A 24706-nucleotide genomic window follows, 5' to 3' on the forward strand; every position below is an offset into this window, starting at 1 on the left:
TTTTTTTTTCATCAGATTTCAAGTGAATTATCAGGAGTTGTAGAATGGGGGGGTAGGCTGGGGATAGATATGTACATGGCTCTAAACCTGTAAATTGGAATAGGATGTCCTATCACTCACAATATTCTTGTATACTTTATATAAGCTTGTCTGTCCTCTCACAAGTTGCATTTCAGATGTTAGTAAGGCATTGGCTGGCTTCTTGTAACTCTTGAGAGCTGTAGAAGTATTGGCTCTCCAGCACAGGTCCCAGTTGTCCTCCTGCCCACCTTGAAGTTCCTTTAATTCTGCATAATGCAGATTTCTTGTATTCCCAATGTAGATGTAACCATCTCAACACAGGGGTCTCTGAGAGATACTGAAAACTTGCAGGTGATGGTATTTTTAGGCTGCTACCAATAATTCCATTGCCAGTTTTGGGTTGACTAGCCATTTAAAATGTCTTTCAACCAAATTAAAGTTTGGATCTGTATTTTCCGTTACATGAAAGCTAAATAATCCTATCACTTTTATTATATAATTTGGATGCGTATACTTTTAATTAAAGCACTCTGGCCATGAAGTTAATGAATATTAATCGCTACCATTAGATATTGCGAGGAGAAGAGGACAGTTAGCAAGGTTGATTTAGGTTGTTTTAACCTGCATCATGCATTGCCCCATAATACATTTGGAACTTGTGTTTTAGGATGGTTATCCTCCATATGTGGTGCAAAGATTTCCTGCTATCAGTTACTGTGTTTAAAGTGGAAAAAAAGAAATGGCATGCAGTAGTAGCCATATAACAAATCATAGTGTCCAGACTATGAAAGCTGAATCAATTTGCCATTGATTTCTATATATGGCCATTTTTGAGCTGCCACATGAAGTTCAAATATGCCTGACCATATGACAAATTAAGTAAATGAGGGAACTTTGCATACATGCTCTATTTTGAATGTGCAGTAGGTGCAAGACCCTTAAGGAAAACTGTAAGATTAAGATTTGAATTGATCTGATTATTATGCACCTGATACCAAACTCATGTTTACAAAAGGCAGTTCTTTAATCTATGCACTAAAAGAAACAAATATAGCAATATTAGGGCTTGGCAGTATTTCTCTAAATCAGGCCTAAATCCAAATCTATCCACACATAAGTCAACTTTACCTCATTGCTGGCTTAATCGCATGTTGTCTTCTGATATCTCATGGAGCCAATGGTGACATATCTGCACTGTAATTCCCACTTTTGCTCAGATGCCTCAAGTCATAAAGTCAATTGATAACCTGTTCAGCTGATGAATTCTTTATAAGGCAGAATAAACTATTCAGTTCAGTTTCAGGAGAGTGACACTTTTATTAGGAATGGCTTATATATAATTCAGGGAAATCCCACCATTAGTCTCCAAGTTATATGCAGACAGATATCCCACAAATGCCCATCCAAAACTTCAGCACCAGTTTCAGGTGAATTTGACGCAGCCTTTCAACTGGTTTTCTTCCAGCCCTTATATCACTTTGACTCCACACATCACACATTTTGCTGTAGTTCCATGACATTTAAAACATTTCTGTAAACTAATGTGTGACTAGTTTTTCAATTTATTTTCATGGTTCCTAGCAGCCAATCAAATCTTAATTCAAGTGTTAAGGTGCTAACCCTATAGCATCAAACCTTAATTTATTACCAGTTTCAACTGGACTTTTCCGTAAAAATGTTACTTGGTATCTGAAAGGAGGCGACACCAACAGTTGTTATTTAAATGGGCATTTCCACACTTTTGAAAAGGATTATTTAATAATGCAAACTTTCAGGGGCTACCACAATTGGAAGCGCTGATTGGGACAGTCTTGAAAGGACAAACAATTAAAAGTTCAATGAGATAAAACCATTTGCCGATTTAATAATGAAATATACTTAGATGAACAGTTATCTAAAAATCTCCTTGCATAGATGGAGTGACTGCAAAGCGTGCTCCTCACTGTGACAGTACCTTGAGCAACAGTCATTGATGGACTGGCTTGGTGAACCAATGTTGCGATGGCAAAACCTTCATGTATTCCTGGATGTCACTAGGAGGAGGGAAGCCAGCGTGTACAGAGCCAGATGCACAATATGAGGCCTCGATCGAATCCCCAATGGCCGAAACTGGCGGATGGAAACACCTGAACGTGACGTCTTATGATCGGGGAACACAAGTCCAAAACAAGGCTTGAAGCACGAAGGGGGGAGAACAAGCCGAGGAGACTGGAGAGTGAGGATCGCTGTCACCTTTCATCTGTTGACCTGAAGAAGGGCCACGCCCGATGCGTGTCCATCCATTCTCCTCAGCTTGCTCTCTAACCTTTTATGCTTCAAGCCTCGTTTTGGACTTGTGTTCCCCGATCGTAAGACGTCACGCTCTGGTATTTCCATCCACCAGCTCCAGTCGGTGGTTGTTCCGGTGGCCTCTCAGCACCTTCCTTGTTCCATGGCTGTTCCACCATCCTGCCGCATATCATTGGGGATTCGATCGAGACCTCATATTTTCCATCTGGCTCTGCACACGCTGGCTTCCAGGAATACATGAAAGTTTTGCCATTGCAGCATTGCTTCACCAAGCCAGTCCACCACAGACTGTTGCTCAAGGTACTGTTACAGTGAGGAGCACGCTTTGCAATCGCTCCATCTATGCAAGGAGATTTTTAGATAACTGTTCATCTAAGTATATGTCATTTTTTAATTTGCACATGATTTCATCTAATTGAGCTTTTTGATTGTTTGTCCTTTCATGACTGTCCCGATCAGCGCTTCCTATTATGGTTGCCCCTGAATGTTTTTACTTGCATTCACACCCCTCCTGGTGTGCTCACCTACACAGCTGCTTTTTTGGCTCTTGCTGGACATTCACCAGGTTCCCAGTGCAATATATGTCCCATTTTTCTGGCGCCAGACTGCTTTTGTCAATAATGCAAACTTGCCTAGCCTCTGATTCACCCCTTGGTGATGGGCCCGAGCCAGCAATGCTAGCAATGCTAGGATTCTGTCTTGTAAACCTCTTCAGCCTGGTCCCAGCATCTCTAGCAAATCCAGGCTGCCTCACCCCCAGCACTAGCTCACATTTAGTGAAAAGGTGTAGCATAGAATGAAAGTGATGTTGTGCATCATAAATTTGCCAGTATTTGCCAGGCCTAGAGGAATTATGATCTAGGGTTTGGCTTGACCCTGGCTCCATAACAATTTATAACAGAGCTTAGAGCCATAGTTACCCTGAGCTAGGTAACTTGCTTTATAAGGCTGTCCTTTTGTTAATACAATCTTATAAATAAGGCCTGGTATGTTTAGCTGTGCCAGAGAAAAACCATATACATACAGATAACACTTCTGGTTGTTGGTGAAAAAGTCCAGTCTTCGTTATCTACTGATGAACCAATCCTTGAATAATTAAGTAAGGACCATTTTTTCTATTTTTATTTTCTATTTTTTTCTAATTCTATTTGCTAGATCGTTTTTTGATCCCACATTGATGTGAAGTAAGGTTCATGGTCAATCCCTAGGACGACTTCCTTTGCTAGGATATAATAACTTTTGTAACTTTTACATTTTGCGTTGTGTTTGAAAGCATTAATGATTATGGCAGCTTTTCATACCCATACTTGCTGAGTTGCAGATGTTTAAACGGCTTAATTGTATCTTTTCTGGCTAAATGACTTCATAAGAGGGATAGGAGCAGACTAAATTTAGTTGGATCATTGACCTTATCTGGTTATTGTGTATGTGTTAGAGACTACAAAGATGCATGTCAGCAGTAGAATACAGTATGTGATGCTGCAGCTCAGTGTATCTAGAGGAATGGAAAATGGAGGTGTTATCAACAGAAACCAATTCAGTACCAGTGATCATCCTCTCTCCTGCACTAGAAAATTCCTGAAATTCAAATGGGTGCTGTGATCAGCATTTTCCAAATGTATTTCCTCTGTCTTCTATACTGAAGGCTGACAATTTTCTCTCTTCTGTGAGGTCATTCCTAATTAGCGCAGGAAGACCCAAGCATGATCTGTAATTTTAAAGAAAGGAGATTGCAACAGCGGTGCATTTTAAATGCACGGAACGCTGGTTTCCTAAAATGCATTCTGGTGTGAATGGGGCCTTAAACCTCAAACACTCACAGGAAGCTGTAATGAGGGGGAAATATTTTGACTGGACACTGCAGGTGCTTATTTCATTTGGCCGAACCCAGATGATTTCAATTTATCTTTTTTTTTTTTTTTTTTTTGTATTTTTTTTTAGTCATTTATATTTAAAACATGATTCTTCCAGAACTAAACATTCCATTTTACAGTTGTTACATGGAACCACCCATTTAATTCAATGAATTTCTGAAAATGTGACTTTATTAGAACAATCCTTATATAAAAACAATTGGATAGATGGGTTTATGGCCAGCATAGGAATATATTTGCAGCTCTCCATGTTCAATTTCATTCTCCTTGTACTATTCCTTTTTAAGGAAGGTACTTTTTTGGTAGAAACTGCCTAAAAGATGCAGAAAGCCGTTTTTTTTTTTGTGGTTTTGTTTAACGCACCACACCAGAACACACCACGTTGTCTAATTAGCAGCTGCATGTCCAAACACTCTTCTTTTTTTGGTGACCAATTCCCTTTTGACAATCCATTTTACATTTATTTCACATACTTTTTTCAATCCGATTTAAAGCGGTGTTCCACCCCTAAAAAATTTTTTTTTAGAAGTCAGCAGCTATAAACACAGTAGCTGCTGACTTTTAATGAGGACACTTACCTGTCCAGGGTGCCCGTGATGTTGGCCAATCCGTCCCTCGTATCGTGTGTCGGCGCCGCTATCCTCACTAAGGGAAACAGGCAGTGGAGCCTTTGCGGCTTCACTGCCCATTTCCTACTGTGCATGCGCCAGTACCCCAGAGATTTCTGAATGGGCGGCTGTCTTCTGTGACACACACAGGTCCCAGAAGACCCGCGAGGAGGAGAAGACTGAAGATCACAGTGGATTAGAAAGTGGCAGATTAGGACGATCTGCCTAGCAACAGGCATTTCTGGGGAGTAACATTTTTTATTTTTTTTTCTATTTTTTTTGTTGCATTTCTATGTATTTTTTTTTTTCAGGGTGGACCTCCACTTTAAATAGTCACTGTTGCTAAAGCTTAGTCAAACCTCTCACTAAATACAATTCTAGTTACTTGAATGTATGTCTTTATTATCATCTTGCTTTTACATTCAGTACAAGTCTTGTGTTTACCAATTTCTTTTCTCCTTTTGTTAATGGAGAATTCACAAAGTTTGAAATGTGAACAAGATCACTTCGAAATTTGTTTAGTTGTGGTCTGTGCTTTTTTTTTTTTTTTTATTTGTGTGCATTTTACTGGATTTTTTGTAAGTGTTTATATGCTCAATAAACTTTTTTTGTGTTTCCTAAATCTTTGCTCACATTTGTTTGTAATATAACACTAATTCCAAAAAAAGTTGGGACACTGTGTAAAATCCTACATAAAACAGAATGCAATGATTTGCAGATCTCCTGTTTTATTCACAATAGAAAACATATACAATGTTAAACCAGAGAAAATTTACCATTTACAGTAACCGCTTTCTGCCCGCTGTGTTGTGAACTGGCGGATGGGTGGGAGCACTCTCGTTCTGGGAGGGAGTCATGTGAGCGTGGCGATCAGTGGTGTGCTGTCTCCCTCGGATACAGCTCATCACTGATTACATGGTAAAGAGCCTTCATAATTGGCTCTTTACTGTGATCAGCTGTGTCCAATCACAGCTGATTACAGTGTAAACTGGAAATGCTGGTTATTAGCATTCCTTAGCAGGGACCTCTGCACTGACAATCACGGCACTGATCATCAGTGTCCTGATGATCAGTGCTGCCTTTCAGTGCCCACCAGTGATGCCTTTCAGTGCTGTGCATCAGTGTCCCCTATCTGTGCACATCAGTGCTGCATATTAGTGCTTTCCCATCAATGCAGCCTATCAGTGTCTGCCAGTGAAGGAGAAAAATTACTTATTTACAAAATGTTATAAAAGAAACTAAGAAAAACTTGGTGAAAATGTCCTGTATGCAAGTGGTTAAAGAACAAAATAAGGTATTTTTGCAATTGATGGCAGCAACACAGCGCAAAAAAAGTTGGGGCATGTCCTTGTTTACCATGGTGTAGTGTCCCCTCCTTCTTTTAACACTCTGTAAATGTCTGGGAACTGAGGAGACCAGGTGCTGGAGTTTTGGTAGAGGAATGCTGTCCTATTTGCTGAAAGCTAAAAATTGGCCTGGGCAGGAAGGGGGTGAAAGTGTCCAACATTGAGGTGGTTAATGTGGTGTTCTGTGGGTCTAAATGCAAAAACTTCAGAGATGCTAATAACATACTACTATTACAACTACATATACTGTAATGGTGCAAGAACAAATATTAAAGAACCAGAATTACACAGTTTGTAAGACACCTTTAATATGTAATCTGCCATGAGTCATTACTCTGGACCATTGGATGCACAGTGATATCTTGCACATGAAAAAATAAATTCAGGGACATAATATTTCTTTCACACAACAACGCAAAGATAAATGGGATCAGTCAGGCAGATTGAGACAGATTTCGAATAAAATTGCGGCTTAATTTCTAAAGTTATTTTGTTATTCTAAAGTAAATAGCGTGAAAGAATAAAACCCGACCCAGTCTTCTTGATTACATCTGCAGTGAAAAGTGAGTACAGTAATAATTCTGTTGTAGACCCACGCAAACTGTCTTGGTTGGCTGCCTAGAATTACAGGCACTAGGGTTGAAAATGTACAAAAAATAAATTGTCACATAGACTTTGTGCTGAGAGGCAGCATGACTGCATCTAATTTTGTCACTAATCCACTTTATATAGGGCACGTTCCCTACCAATGTATTGCAATCTGCAACTCTGGTACATTAGCTTACATTTTGCATTTTAAGTTAAACCCTTACTGCCGCCAGCAGCTGGCCCTTTAAGGACATCGCATCAAAACAGCATCGCTGCCTGTACACATACACCAATTAGCCATAATGACCACTGACAGGTAAAATAAATAACATTGATTATCTCTTTACAATGACATCTGGAAGTGGGTGGGATATATTAGGCAGCAAGTGAACATGTGGTTCCTGAAGTCGATGTATTGGAAGCAGAAAAGATGGGCAGGCGTAATTTCTTGAGTGACTTTGAGAAGGGCAAAATTGTAATGACTAGATGAGTATGTCATAGCAACTCGAAAACTACAGCACTTGTGGGATGTTCCTGATCTGCAGCAATCAGGGTCTACAAAAGGTCCAAGGAAGGAAAACAGGTGAATTGACCACAGGGTCATGGGCAGTCAAGGCTCATAGATGCACATGGGGCGCAAAGGCTGGCATGTGTAGTCTGATCCAATTGAAGAGCTCCTGTGGCTCAAGTTAATGCTGGTTCTGATAGAAAGATGTCAGAACACACAGTGCATCACAATTTGTTGTGTATAAGGCTGTGTAGCCGCAGACCGGTCAGGGTGCCTGTGCTTACCTGTGTCTACAGCCGAAAGTGCCTACAATGGGCATGCGAGCATCAGAACTGAGTCATGAAGTAATGGAATAAGGTTGTCTGGCCTGATAAATCATGTTTTTTTTTTTGTTTACGTTGTGAAAGCACAAAATGAGAGAAACACAAGCACCATCAACTAAGAGCAGATGTATTAAAAATAAGACAAAAATGCACTAGACGGTAGAGACAAATTGTTTCATTCCAGGCTCTAGACCAGGAGAATAATGGAAGGAGCATGAGTATGACATGTAGTAGACTGGGGCAGTCTATGTTTCCCGCAGCTGATGACCACAGGATAGAGAGAGAGAACACTGGAGCAGTCTATTAAATCCACAGCTGAGGACCATAGCTACAACTGCAGCTCCAGAGCGGAAGCTATACTTAAGAGTACCAGTAGATACCAGGCCATGGGCTTGTTCCAGGGGTAGATGAATAGTCCAACAGCCAGTCCAAAAAAAGGCTCAACCCTCCCCCCCCTTCTGACCATCTACTGGGAACACCTCTCCAGGGATTTGGTTAGAGGGTAACAAATATTCAGGTTGCATCTCCCTCTGGAAGTTTCTTAACAGAGCCAGGGGAAAAATAATAAATCTCACTACCTGGGAAATCAGGGAAATCATGAACAGACCCAGAAATCAAATCCAGCTTCTCTAGCTACAGAGCAACTAAACACTATATTTATCAGCCTGCCTAAGCCCTTGTACACACGGTCGGAGATTCTGACGGAATGTTTCCTATCGGACCGTTTTGTCGGATATTCCGACTGTGTGTGGTCTGCATCGGACTGTTTCCGTCAGAATATCCGACGGACCAACTTTTCCAACTTGCCGGTAAAATTTTCAGACAAAATGCTCCGATCGGACATACTCCGATCATGTGTAGCCTACTCCGACAGACAAAGTGCCACGCATGCTCAGATCAAATTCCTAGACCAAAGCTATTGGCTACTAGCCTGAACGTAGTCCCGTCGTAACGAAATAACCTCATCACGTTATGTACAATCGGATTTTCCGACAACCGAGTCCGACCGTGTGTATGCAACATCACTTCCAGACCTCTTCCGGAATTAATCCGTCGGAATCAATCCGACAGATTTGGTTGCCGGAATCTCCGTCCGTGCGTACGGGGGCCAAGAGGGTGCTACACATGCCTATTGGGGAAGCACAAATAATGGCTGTTGCTGAAGTTTTACTGTGGCCCAAACAGGGTAAACAGCAGGCACCATTTTGCTGAAAATTAAAAGGCTGGGGAGGCCAAATTGAACTGAGAATGTTGAATATATTAGTGTAGCTCAGTGGATAGCACTTGCTTCTCTCTCTCTTTTTGTGCTTTCACATGGTTCCATGTTGGAGGATATCCCAATCCTGCTACTAAGAGGACAATTTGCCGACTGACAGTGTTACACCTTATGCTCCCAGAAGACCTTCTTGGAATTTCTATGGACTTTTTACATGCTTCCAATATGTTTTCTGTCTTTCAAATCTATTGCCGTTAAGGCCTGGCAGTTGACATTTTTGCCAAATGAGAGTTGGTGTGCATATCTAGTACAATCTAGTAAAAACACACACACACGTCCTTTATCATACAGTATCTCACAAAAGTGAGTACACCCCTCATGTGATAACACTGAAGAAATTACAATTTGCTGTAAAGTAGTGCGTGTACAGCTTGTATAACAGTGTAAATTTTCTGTCCCCTCAAAATAACTCAACACACAGCCATTAATGTCTAATTCCACTGGCAACAAACGTGAGTACACCTTTAAGTGAAAATGTCCCAATTGGGCCAAAATTGTGAATATTTTGTGTGGCCACCATTATTTTCCAGCAGTGCCTTAACCCTCTTGGGCATGGAGTTCACCAGAGCTTTCCTTGCGCTCCTCCATCTTCCATTTGATGATGCCCCCAAGATGCTCAATAGGGTTTAGGTCTGGAGACATGCTTAGCCAGTCCATCACCTTTACCCTCAGCTTCCTTAGCAAGGCAGTGGTCCTCTTGGAGGTGTGTTTGGGGTTGTTATCATGTTGAAATACTGCCCACCCAGGCTCTGGAGGGAGGGGATCATGCTCTGCTTCAGTATGTCACAGTACATGTTGGCATTCATGGTTCCCTCAATGAACTGTAGGTCCCCAGTGCTGGCAGCACTCATGCAGCCCTAGACCATGACACTCCCACCACCATGCTTGATTGTAGGCAACAAAAACTTGTTTTTGTATGCCTCACCTGTTTGCCACCACACACGCTTGATACCATCTGAACCAAATAAGTTTATCTTGATCTCATAAGACCACAGGACATGGTTCCAGTAATCCATGTCCTTAGTCTGCTTGTCTTCAGCAAACTGTTTGCAGGCTTTCTTGAGCATTATCTTTAGATGAGGCTTCCTTCTGGGATGACAGCCATGCAGACCAATTTGATGCAGTGTATGGTCTGAGCACTGACAGGCTGACCCCTCCACCCCTTCAACCTCTGCAGCAATGCTGGCAGCACTCATATGTCTATTTCCCAAAGACAACCTCTGGATATGACAATGAGCACATGCACTCAGCTTCTTTGGTCGACCATGGCGAGGCCTGTTCTGAGTGGAACCTGTCCTGTTAAATTGCTGTATGGTCTTGGCCACCATGCTGCAGCTCAGTTTCAGGGTCTTGGCAATCTTATAGCCTAGGCCAGTGATGGTGAACCTTGGCACCCCAGATGTTTTGGAACTACATTTCCCATGCTGCTCATGCACTCAGCAGTGTAGTTGAGCATCATGGGAATTGTAGTTCCAAAACATCTGGGGTGCCAAGGTTCGCCATCACTAGCCTAGGCCATCTTTATGTAGAGCAACAATTCTTTTTTTAGATCCTCAGAGAATTCTTTGCCATGAGGTGTCATGTTAAACTTCCAGGGACTAGTATGAGAGAGTGAGAGCGATAATACCAAATTTAACACACCTGAGACCTTGTAACACTAATGGGTCACATGACACCGGGGAGGGAAAATGGCTAATTGGGCCCAATTTGGATATTTTCACTTAGAGGTATACTCACTTTTGTTGCCAGCGGTTTCAACATTAATGGCTGTGAGTTATTTTGAGGGGACAGCAAATTTACACTGTTATACAAGCTGTACACTCACTACTTTACATTGTAACAATGTGTAATTTCTTCAGTGTTGTCATATGAAAAGATATCAAATATTTACAAAAATTTGAGGGGTGTACTCACTTTTGTGAGATACTGTATATGCACATTTTCTTTTACATCATGTGGATGTCGGATTGGTCGTAGGAGGTAGTTAACATAGAACCTCTTTAGACCTAGGACACTGTGGTAATATGTATGCTTTACTGCAACATAATATGCATATGAATTGCTATTCATTCTGTGCAATAGTGTACCAGAATGTGCTTTTCGGTGCACTGCGGGAAAACAAAATATTGCAGGAGCAAATATTTTTCTGCATTGATGAGATTTCTCTTCTCTTCCTGTTCTGTCACCCAACGCTTGAACGGGAAATGGGGGGGTCCTTTCACATCAGTTTTTGATGCACTTTTGGTGTTTAAAATGCGGGAAAGAAACGTATGCAAAATGTATCCCTTTAAATCCCATAGAACTCTTCAAACCAATGTGCTGCTGGTGTGGTACTTTTTAAAAGCCCTGCATGCTGAATTTTGCATGCTTAAAAAGCACACCAAAAATGTACCCTCCCCACTAAAATTGATGGAAAACGCATCAAAAAAGCACCTCATTTGTGTTTTTGCTGCACTCTTATGTTTCACAGGTGCATGGTTGGAGTACAGCAACCAGAAAACGCATCAAAACTGCATATGCATTTTTAACATGTTTTTTTTTTAATGGCGCAGTATGATAGGACCCTAATGGGACACAGACAATAATAAAATTATGATGGCGCTTCTATACGTTCCTCTTTCTGTTAGAAATGTTTTATTTTCCGTCACTTTAACCCCTGACAGAGGTCCTAACCTTTTCACATTCTGTAAAAAAACTGTCCAAATTTTGGCTTTAACAGGTTCCATCAAAAGTATAACATAATGCATCTGTATCAAATGATTAACATGTTCACTGGTAAGGTTGGGCAGTTATTTAAAAAAAAAACTAGATAAAAACAGGGCCAGGGAGTACTAATTTTCCATAAAAGCCTAACAGGGAAATATTTTCTTCTGGTATGGAGATCGGCACAAAGGACAAAAGGGGCATTTCCCAACTGAGAAGTCCTCAAAGGCCTGAAGACAAGCTTGATGAAAGACGTGTGAGCAGGACAGAAGGACGATGGGTCTGGATGAAGACAGTCCTCTATGGTCTTCATTGTAATTCAATGCTGTGATACATATTGGACAGTCGGATATTTCCTGATGAACAGCCTACATGACAAAATGTAATTTGATCATGTCTATAACATGTAATACTGTTTATACACTATTAAAGTAAAGCATACAAAAAGTGTTTTTCATAATTTATGTACCCCTTTAAAAACAGAAACTTGGTCATCTAAAGATAGGTAACCTTAGCTCGGCTTACAAATGAGAACCTGTCAGAATAGAAATATTGGATCTGCAGTTGCTGAATTGTTTCAAGATCCACAGTTATTGTTAACCCATTTAATCACTGCACAGGGACAAGCATGCCGCCAGAGAAGTGACAGGATTTCTGACCTACAAACTGTACAGCGCTATCTGGTAGGATTGTGGACAGTGTATTTTTTGTCACGTAGGTTTCTAACCTACATATGGTAAGGGACTCATGGTTTGTGTCTGATATTTAAAATACATAACAGGTAAGGGTTTCCAGTTAATCACACATTACAGGACATTATTCAAGAACATAGGAATCCCCAAAACAGTCCCAACTGAGGGCTGGACAACACAGCAAATAAAGGCTAACAGGCCCATATAAAAAAAAAAAAAAAAACAGGTTAATAATGGCTCAACGTAATCGCCTGAAAAACTATACATCAACACAGGCCTGAAAGTCCACCTAATAAAACATAACAAATTTGTGAACAAAAGGCTTGATGGCAGCCCTGCAAATCTTAGAATCAGAAGCATGATGGTGAAATATCCACAAAGCGCCAACCAATCTGTTTGAATTGACATTCACATAAAAAGTAGGATCTTTGTCCTTGAAGGTATAAGACTGAGAAAGAAGTTGTTGAATCCACATGGCCAGGAATGACTTAGAGCTGAGGTAGGCAACCTCTGCCCTCCAGCTGTGGTGAAACTACAAATCCCATCATGCCTCTGCCTCTAGGAGTCATGTCTGTGAGTGTTAGGGTCTTGCAATTTCTCATAGGACTTGTAGTTTCAAAACAGCTGGTGGGCCGAGGTTGCCTACCCCTGACTTGGAGTCATATTTTTAAAAGAGGGCTGTGTTCAATAGGTAGCCTTGAACAGTGAATGGATGTTTCAGAGCAGGACAGAAGATGGAAGAACAATGCTCTGGTTAAAGTGAAAAAAAGCCTTGGGCCTTAAATATTAAAAAAAATTTAAAATCCCCAAAAAACTTTGTCTAACATAAGAAAAGGTTCTTTACAGCAATGTTTCTCGACTCCAGTACCCCCAACGGGTCATGTTTTTATTATTATCTTGCACAGGTGATTTGATCGGTTTCGCTGCCTTTAGTGATTACCACAGCCGTTTCATCTGTGGGTGTGACAGGAGTCATTTGGATGGGGGACTGGGAGGGGGGGTCCCGTGGAACCCTATATCCCCTGGGGAGGTTGGGAAACCCTTGTTTCAGCTCCCAATGCACCTCCTATGTCTAAGACACCATGTGTCTCTAATATGGGCACAGGGTGACTGAGAACCCCAGTCTGAGCTGTACTATTCAGACTCACTGTGCAACCACACCGGAATGTGTGTGTGTGTGTTTATGTATATAATATATTATATTGTTTCATACTACGGTGTGCTCTGTGTTGGGTCATTTAGGGTGTGGCTGTATTCCATTGTTCTATTGTGTCTGTCTGCCTTGGGTATTATGGGATGTGTATATAGATTAGCTGTGAGAAGGGAGGGGGCAAATTCCTCCAACAGCTCTCCCTGCTGATTGGACAGTCTACTGAGAAGTTTGAATATCTCTGTGTACCTGTGTTTCAATAAATGGTTCCATGTTGCAGTTGAGGTAGTTTCGCCTGGTTCTTACAATATATGGGCTGTAATATCTGATATCTGAAGTTCCAGACTGGAGGAAGCAGTGTGCTGATGGAAGTACTCAAGTAGAGTGTGGTACCTTCTGTTAGAGAGGGAAATCCTGAAAACAAGACCTGTTGAAGGTACTTGAGGGCTGGAGTTGAGAAACATTGGGTTTAGATTAATTACAGGTTAAGGCCAATAGCTCCAAGACATGTCTTGCTGAAGTGATGGCAATGAGAAAGGCAACCTTACAAGTAAAGATAGTCAGAGGAATATCCCTAATGGGCTCAAAAAGAGTTTTTTGCAAAAGCAACAGAACCAGACTGAGATCTCCCAGAAGTAACAGTAGACTTGCGAGAATTTTTTTTTTTTTTTTAGCTTTTAAAAGCATAAGAATCATGAACTCTCAACACACGCCTGTCCCTCAAGACCTGGACTTCAACAGCCAGGCCAATAAAATCTGCAACTGAGAAAAAGGGTGCAAACCATTCCTTGAGACAGAAGATTTGGTCAATTTGGGAAGGCCCATGGAGAGTTTGCTAAGGAGTCTGATGAGGTCCATGTTACATGTCCTCCTGGACCAGTTTGATGCAGTAAAAATGACCAGAAAGCCATCCATCTCAGTCCTGTAAGGCAGAAAAGAAAGGAGTTTTAGTGGGGGGAAAAGCATAAATTAGGCTGAACTGAACCTACAGTGTCATCACAGCATACACTGTGAAGATGAGAGGATACCTAGATCTGGAACAAAAAAAAACCTGTCCAGTTTGTTGTTGAGCCTGAAGACCAGGAGGTCCATGTAGAGGAGTCCAGATGTTGATGACTGAGGAGATCTGCCTGCGAATTCTTCACCCCTGGGATACGCATGGCAGATAGGGCCAGAACACTGCATTTCACATAGGCCAGAATAAAATTCACTACTCTTTTTAAGCTGGGAGACTTCTGGTTCCTCCCTCATTGTTCTTGTAAGCCACTGTTGTGGCATTGTCCAACTAAATTCCGGTCAAACAGCCCCACAGGTGAGAATTCCGGGTCCAGAGTATTGATCGAAAACTTAATTTCTCCTAGAGTCCAGGTTCCCTATGCCGAGAGGGTACCCAGGACTGGTGTTGTGAGAACTTTCCAAGCCAAATGAAAAAAGGGTTTCCTTGACTCCAGCACCGGGCTAATCGTCCACTGTGTCAGAGTAAACTAGTCTGGCTGCTCAAGTGAATAGCATGGTCCAGAGATCGTACCTTCTTGTCCCACTGCCAAAATGTTGACCTGCAGCAGTCTGCAGAGTAAAATTGGGCATGCAGCACTGCCACAAATAAGGCCTCCATTAAGCTTAGAACTCTTATGCAAAAGTGGAGGGTGGGCTGACAATATGAATGAAGCATCTGAACCTGGGAACAAAGAACCAAAAGCTCTCCTGAGGGCGGAACACCTTGGACTGGATCAGGTCCAGGATCAGGTGCACAAACTCCAAATCTTTAGACCAATCCAGCATTCTCTAGAGATTTAGGATCAACCTGAACCTCTTCAGGGTCTGAATGCTCCGGTGGACATTGGTTGAGAGAATCTTTGCCAACTATACTGAAAAAGGAAATTGTGAAGATACCCCACTATGGGGATGACTCGAGAATGACAGGTCCTTGCAATGTGCGGGGCCGACATGGGGCAGCCTAAGGGGATTTTGAGCTGTTTTATTTTACAGGATTGCCACTGGTTACAGCCAGGGCAACAACGGCAGCTGATTGGATGTGATTCGGCGGGAGCACAAGCCCGTGACGCAGGAGGTGATAAAAGGGTTCATCCGGGCATTAACTGCAGACAGTACCTCAGGACCGGGACTCCGCAGGACAGTCGGAAGAATGCAGCGCGCACCTGAGGGAAAGGAGAGCTTTCTGCGCCGCCTTATCGATAAGGCTGAGAGCTCCGACGGAGAGGAGTGGCTCCGTCAATGCCTGGGGGACAGTCAGAGGCTCCGCCTGGTCCTTCCCCTCTCACTAGAGCAGAAAAAATGGAGGCGCCAGCTGAGAGCATGTGCAGTCCGGACCAGCAGCCAAAGAGGAGAAAGAAGAGAGCAAAGTCTGCAGCTTCTCCCAGCCCACAGAGTGTGGAGAGAGCCCGCAGCGTTCCTGCTACTGACACAAATTCTTATGAAGCAGCTGCCAGCAGTGTGCCTGATAGGATGTTCGCCTAGTGGTGAGACATGTCATAGCTTCTCTGTACCTGACTTAAATGCTTTTCTCACATCCTTGTCTAGCATTGTAAATGATCTTAAAGGGGTACACAGTGTTGGTGCTAATGTTAATAGAGCTGAGGGAGCACATTACTCTGGTGCATCACATAGCTTGAGTGAATTTAATATGAATGAAAGAGCACATTACTCTGGTGCTTTACATGATAGTCACATTATGACAAATTCAGGGGCACAGCTATCTGGTGCTATGTTGCAACATGGTTCAAGTGGTGGTTTAAAAGAAACTGACGCTGCAGTATTCTGGTATTTTGCAAGATGCTAGTAGTAATACTGCTTTTAAGAGGGCATGTTTACATGGTGCAATTCCGCCAGTTAATGATATGGCACAGCAAAATTTAGATGATGTCAGCCCAATATGGTGAGATATATCAGAGGTACCTATTGCTACAAATTTCACGGACAGTCGTTTTTTAATGTCAAATAAACCTGTGCAACAAAAACCTGTTAGCTCTTCGCGTACAGTGTCGAAGTCCTCATTTAAGGTACCTATGCCGTGCGATATTTCGCCATTGGGTTTCCACTTAACTGACTCAAAGAAAAGATTTGGAAGGGCGAATTTATTGAGATATTGTCGTTATTGCCTTCTTCCAAAGAATGCATTACTAAATCTGATAAGAGAACAGATGATCGCTCTGATGATAGGTGAAGGTCTGTTCCGAAAACTTTTCAAAATTGGCTGCAGGCTTTCTGCATTTATGCAGCAGTTTTGGGGGAACGTTTTCCTGAAAGATGTTCAGGTTTATTTCAGCACGTAGACATAATTGCTGAAGCTTTTCGCCATTTTGGTGGCACAGCATGGTTCACTAACGACGAGAACTTTAGACAAAAATTAGTGGTCCACCCGACCTTACAATGGGGTTGCAAGGATGTGGGTTTGTGGCTGAACCTCATGCTGCCACAAAAAACACAGTTTGTTGCCCGACCAGTACTTTCACAGTCTGCCTTTCGTAAAGGCTTCTGTTTCGCGTTTAATAAAGGGCCATGCAAATTCTTTTCGAACTGCAGGTATAGGCACAAATGCTCTTACTGCAACGGAACCCACCCTGCGAGCAGGTGTTTTTGGAAGTCAACAACGTCCTCCACCACTTCATTACCTCGAGATGCGAGTGGGAAAAGCCATGACACCAGTGAGCTTGCCAAGCATGCAGCCGTAGTTAGAGCTCTACCCAGACCGCGCTATGGCCCGGTTGCTAACTGATGGCTTTAAGGAAGGTTTTTTGGTTCCTTTCTTTTCAGAGACAGGTTGTGTGCTGGTTAAGAATTTACGTTCTGCCAGGATACATTCTAATATTTTTCAAGAAAAAATAAATAAAGAGGCCACAGAAGGCTGGGTAGCTGGGCCTTTTGATCATCCACCCTTTAATTTTAGGCATTGTCCCCAAGAAGGAGCAGGGTAGTTTCAGACTCATGCACCACCTGTCCTATCCATCGGACACTTCACTTAATGATGAAGTCTCGAGAGTAATAGCTCTGGTTTCTTATTCATCTTTTTATGAGGCATTAGTGCTTTTAAGACATTTTGGGCAGGGAGCATTGTTAGCAAAGGCAGATATCAAATCTGCTTTTCGCCTGCTTCCCGTGCATCCACAAGGGTTTATTTCTCTGGGTTTCCATTTCCAGGACAAATTTTATTTTGACAAATGCGGGTTTCCTGCATTATTTAGATAATTTTTTGTTCATAGGCCCAAAGGACTCCCCAATTTGCCTTAAAGCAATTGATACATTTTTTTATGGTTTGTGATTCATTTGGTATTCCTATTGCCCATGAGAAGACATTTTTTCCATCACCCACTATTGAATTCCTGGGCATTACTATTGACTCCTCATTGATGGGATTTAGACTGCCCAGAGAAAAATTGCATCGTATGAGGTGGATGATCTCTTTGTTCCTATCCAAGCGTAAGGTATGGTTAAAGAAGGCGCAATCTTTGTTGGGTCTATTTGCATTTGCAGCCAGGATTATCCCAATAGCCAGAGTTTTTTCTAAGCGTTTTGCTTTGGCTACCAAAGGTTTGAAGAACCCATACTCTTATGTTTGTATTTCTGCGAGTGTCAGAGGATTTAAAGATTTAGGATGCTTTTCTTGCTAATTTCAATGGATCCACTGTGTGGCAACATGATTTTACAGACGATTTGCAGCTGAATTTCTTTACCGATGCCGAGGGTTCATCAAGCTTTGGAGCCTTTCTGGATGGCCGTTGGTGCACTTCTGAGTGGCACTCAAGCTGGCTTTACCAGGATATTTTGCAAAATATAGTCCTCCTTGAGTTATTCCCAGTAATAGTCTCAATTATAATATGGAAAGATTATTTTATGAACCGTAGGGTTATAGTGCATACTGATAACAAAGGTGTACTCTTTGCTATTAATATGCTATCATCCAAATCAGAGTTAGTTATTAAGCTTTTACGTTTCTTATTTTTACATTGTTTGCGTTTCAATATTTGGCTAAGAGCACGTCACATAGCTGGTTTAGAGAATGACATAGGTGACGCTTTATCTCGTTTGCAGTTCGAGAGATTCCGGGTATTGGCTCCATCGGCGGATCAACACGGCACTCCCTGCCCAGATTTCCTCTGGGGCTTGATTTGGGACTGATATCGACTCGCCTACGGAATTCTGTAGCGCAGAAGACATGGCGAGAATATGAGTTGGCCTGGTCTAAATGGTGTTCCTTTTGTGATAGCATGAATGTTGATGTATTGTATGTGGATGCCTATGTCTCGTTAGCCTTTGTCTCCTTTCTGATTAAATTGCAGTTGCGTCCTGCCTCGGTTAGCAACATTTTGGCTGGGGTATAATTTTTTTTTTGGGTCGGCCAGCTTCGACATCCTTCTTTCAAGTATGCCAAATCCTCAAAGGTTTTCAGAAATCCTCCCCTGCTAAAGATGATCGCCGGCCTATTTCGGTGGATCTGTTAATTAAACTATTATCAGTATTGCAAAATGTTGGTAGTTCTCGTTTTGAAATTTTGCTGTTTAGATCGGTTTTCTCAGTCATCTTTTTTGGTGCACTAAGAAGAGGAGGAGTTTCAAAACAAGGCATCTTCTTCTTTTATTTTGTTTTAACACATATCACAGGGCTCCGACTGTTTAAAACTGTTTATTTGTAGGTCAAAGACCTTTGATTTGGGTAAAGGTCAGTGGGTGTCGCTGGCCAGGTCTCCTAACCCGCTGATATGCCCGGTATCCAATGTTGCCAATTTTATGGCGGTTAGACCCTCTTTCGAAGGTTCCTTTTTTATCCACAAAGACCGGTCCCCTTTGACCAGATACCAATTCTCTGCTGTTTTAGCTTCTTGCTTTAAATGCCTTAACCTTTCCGATTTTAAAGTCTCATCCCATTAATTTAGCATCAGGGCTGCCACAACTGACAAGCTCCAGGGTTTTCCTCCCGAAGGCCAAAAAAGGGTTGGTAGGTGGGCTAGTAGCAGGTACAAGATTTATGTTCGCCCCGAATTGCTAACCTTATAATTTCTTTTTCAGATCCAGCTAAATGTACAATATGGATTGTAGGCCACTCCTACGTCTTCTGGGCTGGTAAGCAGGCTTCATCCAGGAGTTATTCCAGTAATTTAGGTCTGGATCTTAATAAATGTACAGTTTTTTGACCAGGTATTTGGGGCCTTCGATGGCGTAATCTTAGAGGCCATTTAATTCATTTGTCTTCCAATTGGCCCTCTCCTACCATTCTACTTATTCACTTGGGGGCCAACGACATTGGCAAGGTTAGAACCTGGGAACTGCTTTGTGAAATAAAAAAGGATATTTATGCCATCAAACTTTTATTTCCTGGTACTACCTTGGCTTTTTCAGAGATGGTCCCTCGACTTTTTTAGTCCCCCTGTGGAAACTTATTCTACGTTGATAGAATTAGGAGGCGTCTAAATAGAACCATCCTTAACTTCATGGTCTCCCTGGGAGGTTTATCATTCCGCCATATGGAGCTGGAAGGTTTTATACCCGGTTTATTTAGGAGGGATTTGGTCCTCTTGTCAGACATTGGTATAGACATATTTAATATGGGTCTGCAAAACTTAATTGAGAGTGCCATGGTGTTGGGGGAGACATTTTGATTGTTGTGTTATAGCCAAGATGGCTTCATTTATTTGAATTTATAAATAATTATGAGGTTACCCTTTGAACAACACCAGGGCCAAGAAAAAAAATACCAAAATAAATACATTTTGTTAAAATAAGAAATGTTGTCAGTGCGTTATTGTGTTTGTTGTTAATGACTCCTTTGTGCTGGCCCATGAAGCAGAGCTAGTACAGGGCTAGTACCTTGAGGAAGATTGAAAGCACAGTGGACGAACCAAAAGAGGGAAATAATTTGGAAATGTACACCCTTATAAAAATGCAGAATATCTTGTTGTGCCAGGAAGATAGGGACATGCAAGTCAACACCCTTGGTTTTTCTTGAGGCAAGGAAATTCCTGGGATGAAGGGGAGCAATGACCCACCCAACAGATTCCATGCGGAATTTCTGTACCCAGTGGAAAGTTGAGGGGGTAACTAACTGACCAGCCTGCTGAGCCAGGAAGGGTTAACTGCCAAAAGTGACCATTACTTGAGGAAGCAGGGTCAAAAGTTCTGATGGTGGTGTGGAGCCATGGGAAGGAGAGCACACAACCAAGTTCTGCACCTGCTGAAGAAAGGTGCATGCATGTGAAATATGCTTATCTAAATGGAGGTCATGCAGGCTCAGCGTGGTCCCCCACACAAAATGTAAAAAATGGTTGCAGCCCTCAGCAAATGCTGCTTGTGAGTAACTAAATTAGTTGCAGTTGGCACCATTGAGTTTATACTTTAGGGGACTTGAAAGGCAACCTTTAGTCTAAGGGGCACAAGTGCCAGGCTTACTGCATATGTCTTGTCCTGCAGCCTTCCACCAGGCAGAAGGGAGGGGGAGGAAGAGACATGCTGCTCATAGGAACTTTGCCTTCCTGATGGACATACTCCCTAAGGGGTCTTCAGGGACAGGCTTCCACCAGATGGGTGGATTATGGTCCTGGACCTGTAAAGCACTCTGCATCTGCCTCATTATGTCATATCACATGCCTAGGTGAGAGACCAGTGCTGGAAGACACATTACAGACCGGCCCCACATCTTCCTCATAGCAGGTTCTGGGTGCTGCCTGAAGAATTGCCAATATGCCAAGAAGCTGATCTGGAAAGTTACACAAATGAGCCCCAGAGGGCTCTGCAGCCACTGAAGAAGCTTTCTAGAAGAAGAAAAAAAAAGATATTGATAAAAGAAAAAAAAAAAACAGTGGGTAGCTTTTCTCAGCAGAAAGAATGTGTCTCCCCTTCTAAAACACTAGCAAAAAAACTAGTGTGGAAATGGTTACGCTGGGATCTCCTTAGAGCTCCTCCTCCTTTGTACATTATGTGGCAAAAGCCTACGGTATCTGGTCCATAAAAAGCGAAGCAATGGCAGCTCCCATCTCACTCAGACATATGCAAATGTGCATGTCAAGTTCCAGGGTTAGCTTTTTTTGTTAGGGGGCAAACTAAGCGTTCAACGTAAAAGTCCAGTTATGTCTTACACACGATCGGACTTTCTGGCAGAAAAGGTCCGACGGTCTTCCCGACAGACTTTCAATGGAGTTACGACGGACTTCCGAATGAACGGACTAAAGTGCGTGTGAAAGTCCGTTAGTTTTGAACTTGATGACGTACGACGGGACTAGAAAAGGAAGTTCAGTAGCCAATAGCTTCCCTTGCGTCGTATTTCGTCCATCGGACCAGCATACAGACGAACGGTTTTCCCGATAGGAATTGAGTCCGTGGGACAGATTTGAAACATGTTCTATTTCTAGGTCTGTCGGACATTATCCCGCAGACGATCGGAATATCCGACGGAATGATTCCGTCAGACCTATTCTGCCGGAAAGTCCTGTCGTGTGTATGCGGCATGAGAGTTCACCTTTGGAGCTATGTAGAACACTTTTTTAATGCTCAGTTTAATGTATTTATGGAGAGTAAAATATACTTGAAATTGCATCTACATATTTAAGCCAAAGGTCTGAGGCTACTTTTATACAGGTAATGAAGCTTTAAAAAAAAAATGTCCATATCTTTTCATTATAACTTAACTTCTGGCCTGACATAAATGGGTGTACAAAGGTACTAACAATAACTAGAAAATGCATTTCCTAGAGAAAATGCGTGGGAATGCTGAATAGCATCAAAACTGCCCCATCAGAATTGCCCCATCATATTCCTCTATTATAAATCAGTACATGGCGTGTCTGTGCTCTCTCTCCACTGCCCATCACTGTGTATAAGAAGCTTTGGTAACCATGGAAACAAAACTTACAATAAAAGCCTGGCTGCCTTAATTTAATGACATTTTCTGAAATGGTCACTAAACTTAAACAGATTTTTCACAAAAACTGTAAAAGATATCAAACTGAAAAGATATAGCCAGATAGCTGAATATTTTTTTGAACATTTTAAAGTTTGTTTGGCGTCTGTAGGTGAAAGTATGAAGGAGCTGAAACTTTTGGCAGCGGAAGAAGATTTTACGGATTTTAAGCATGCTTTCATTGACTTAAATGTTAAAGTGTTAAAAAGCTTAATATTTTAAAAAGTATAAATAGTAGAAAAAAAGTTGAAGAAGAGCACATATCAGCGGAAAGAGCTGAACATTTTAAAAGTTTAATGGTTTTAATAGCTGAGAGTATGCAGAGCTAAAAAAAGTACGGAATAATAATAAAAAGATGATGATGATTAATAAATAAAAAAAGAACAATAGTGGGACTGCTAAATACACAAGTAAATGCGCAAAAACAGGGTCAAAGATTTTCCCAATGTCCACCAGTCTCTCACCAATTGAAACCAAAGATCCAATTAAATGAATGAGAGTCCATATTATGAAAAGATCCGTATGGTTATAAATATAAAAGCTACTGTCCAGTAGAACAAAGGAAAGCATTTAAAACCAGGAGCTCCATATCCAGGGCTGCCATCAGTGAAGGACAGAAACCATGTTCCAAAGTCTGTGAAAAAAAGCAAAGGAAGAGGCGCCTCTGGGTGTAGAGATAACAAACACTTTAATTAAAAAAACGCATTTATTTCAGGCAACTCACATTTTGGATGTGGTCTATGAGCATTCAGTCACTTTAAAAGCTGAGCATGGATGTGGTCATCTAGTAGTCCATCAAGCTGAGGCACTGTAGCCGCTAGTGGCCAGGAAGTGGCACAGACGCGGAGAGAGATGACATCATGAGGTGGGTGCGGCCGGTTTCGTGAGCGTACAGGCTGAGGTTGTTTGACAGCCGCGCTCCTTCATCAAGTGAAGCTGTCAAACAACCTCAGCCTGTACGCTCACGAAACCGGCCGCACCCACCTCATGATGTCATCTCTCTCCGCGTCTGTGCCACTTCCTGGCCACTAGCGGCTACAGTGCCTCAGCTTGATGGACTACTAGATGACCACATCCATGCTCAGCTTTTAAAGTGACTGAATGCTCATAGACCACATCCAAAATGTGAGTTGCCTGAAATAAATGCGTTTTTTTTAAATTAAAGTGTTTGTTATCTCTACACCCAGAGGCGCCTCTTCCTTTGCTTTTTTTCACGGACTGCTAAAGCAGTCCCACTAATAAATAAAAAAATTAATAACAATAGTGGGACTGCTAAAGCATTCCCACTAATGATGGAATCGGTGAATTTATCTTTCTGGGAAACCTGCATATATGGTGGCAGATGACCACAACTCACCTGTACTTGTATCCTCTCCCAATCTGCATCACTGATGCCTCTGTTGAAGTTTTCTTCTAACTGACAGAAGACACTACGACTTGCAGCAACTGACTGGTCAATCTCACTGAAGAACACATCAATGTCTGTGCTGCAGGATCTTAACAAGCGGTCAGATATTTCGGTGAACTGTAATAAGAGAATACAAGATATTTAAATATTGTAGAATTGCTGCTTTAATGTATTGACAATATATTTTACTATATACAGTATCTCACAAAAGTGAGTACACCCTCACATTTTTGTAAATATTTTATTATATCTTTCCATGTGACAACACTGAAGAAATTACACTTTGCTACAATGTAAAGTAGTGAGTGTACAATTTGTATAACAATGTAAATTTGCTGTCCCCTCAAAATAACTTTACACACAGCCGTTAACGGCTTTGCGCCCGCCCTATAGCCGAAAGACGGCTACAGAGCGGACGCTAACTGCCGGGAGGCCGTCCCTGGACGTCCTCCTGTTTACTTCCCCTCTGCGCGCCGCCGCGGGCGTGCATCGGGGAAGTTCTGTGCTGGCCGCGTCCCTCGGATACAGCCAGTCACAGATCGCTGTAAACGGCCAATCACAGCGGCCGTTTACAGCGCGATCGGCGTGTCCAATGAGAGATGAACTCATATGTAAACATATGAGATCATCTCTCAGCGCCGCTCTCCCTCCTTACACAGACAGCGTGTGAGAAGGGAGAGATGAACGGCTGCAGCGGCCATAAGTTAAAAAAATGCCATCCTGCCTCAGTGCCATCCTCGCCCAGTGCCATCCTCCCCAGTGCCACCTGTTAGTGCTATCTGTCCCCAGTGCCACCTGTTAGTGTCATTTGTCCCCAGTGCTACCTATTGTCAGTGCCATTTGTCCCCAGTGTTATCTGTCATCAGTGCCACGTATAAGTGCCATCTGTCATCAGTGCCACATAGTGCCATCTGTCATCAGTGCCACATATTAGTGCCATTTGTCATCAGTGCCACATGTCAGTGTCACGTGCCATCTGTTGTCAGTGCCATCTGTCATCGGTGCCACTTATT

The 24706-nt window shown here is 42.2% G+C and overlaps 1 protein-coding gene across 3 annotated transcripts in view; it reads right to left on the reverse strand.

Annotated features, from left to right (window-relative positions):
- Positions 1–6426: 6426 nt before the first annotated feature.
- Positions 6427–24706, reverse strand: part of RNF32 (ring finger protein 32) — a 69173-nt gene continuing 50893 nt past the window's right edge. For all 3 annotated transcript variants that reach the window (XM_077491151.1, XM_077491153.1, XM_077491152.1), the window contains exons 8-9: positions 23643–23810; positions 6427–11904 (exon numbers count right to left, since the gene is read on the reverse strand). In XM_077491151.1, the coding sequence (XP_077347277.1) occupies positions 11683–11904; positions 23643–23810 (390 nt within the window). In that variant the 3' untranslated portion in view covers positions 6427–11682. The remainder of the gene's footprint in view (positions 11905–23642; positions 23811–24706) is intronic.

Source organism: Lithobates pipiens, unplaced genomic scaffold (assembly GCF_037356315.1).
Source record: "Lithobates pipiens isolate NorthernLeopardFrog02 unplaced genomic scaffold, aLitPip1_a1.2 Scaffold_19, whole genome shotgun sequence".
Classification (NCBI taxonomy): Eukaryota; Metazoa; Chordata; class Amphibia; order Anura; family Ranidae; genus Lithobates; species Lithobates pipiens.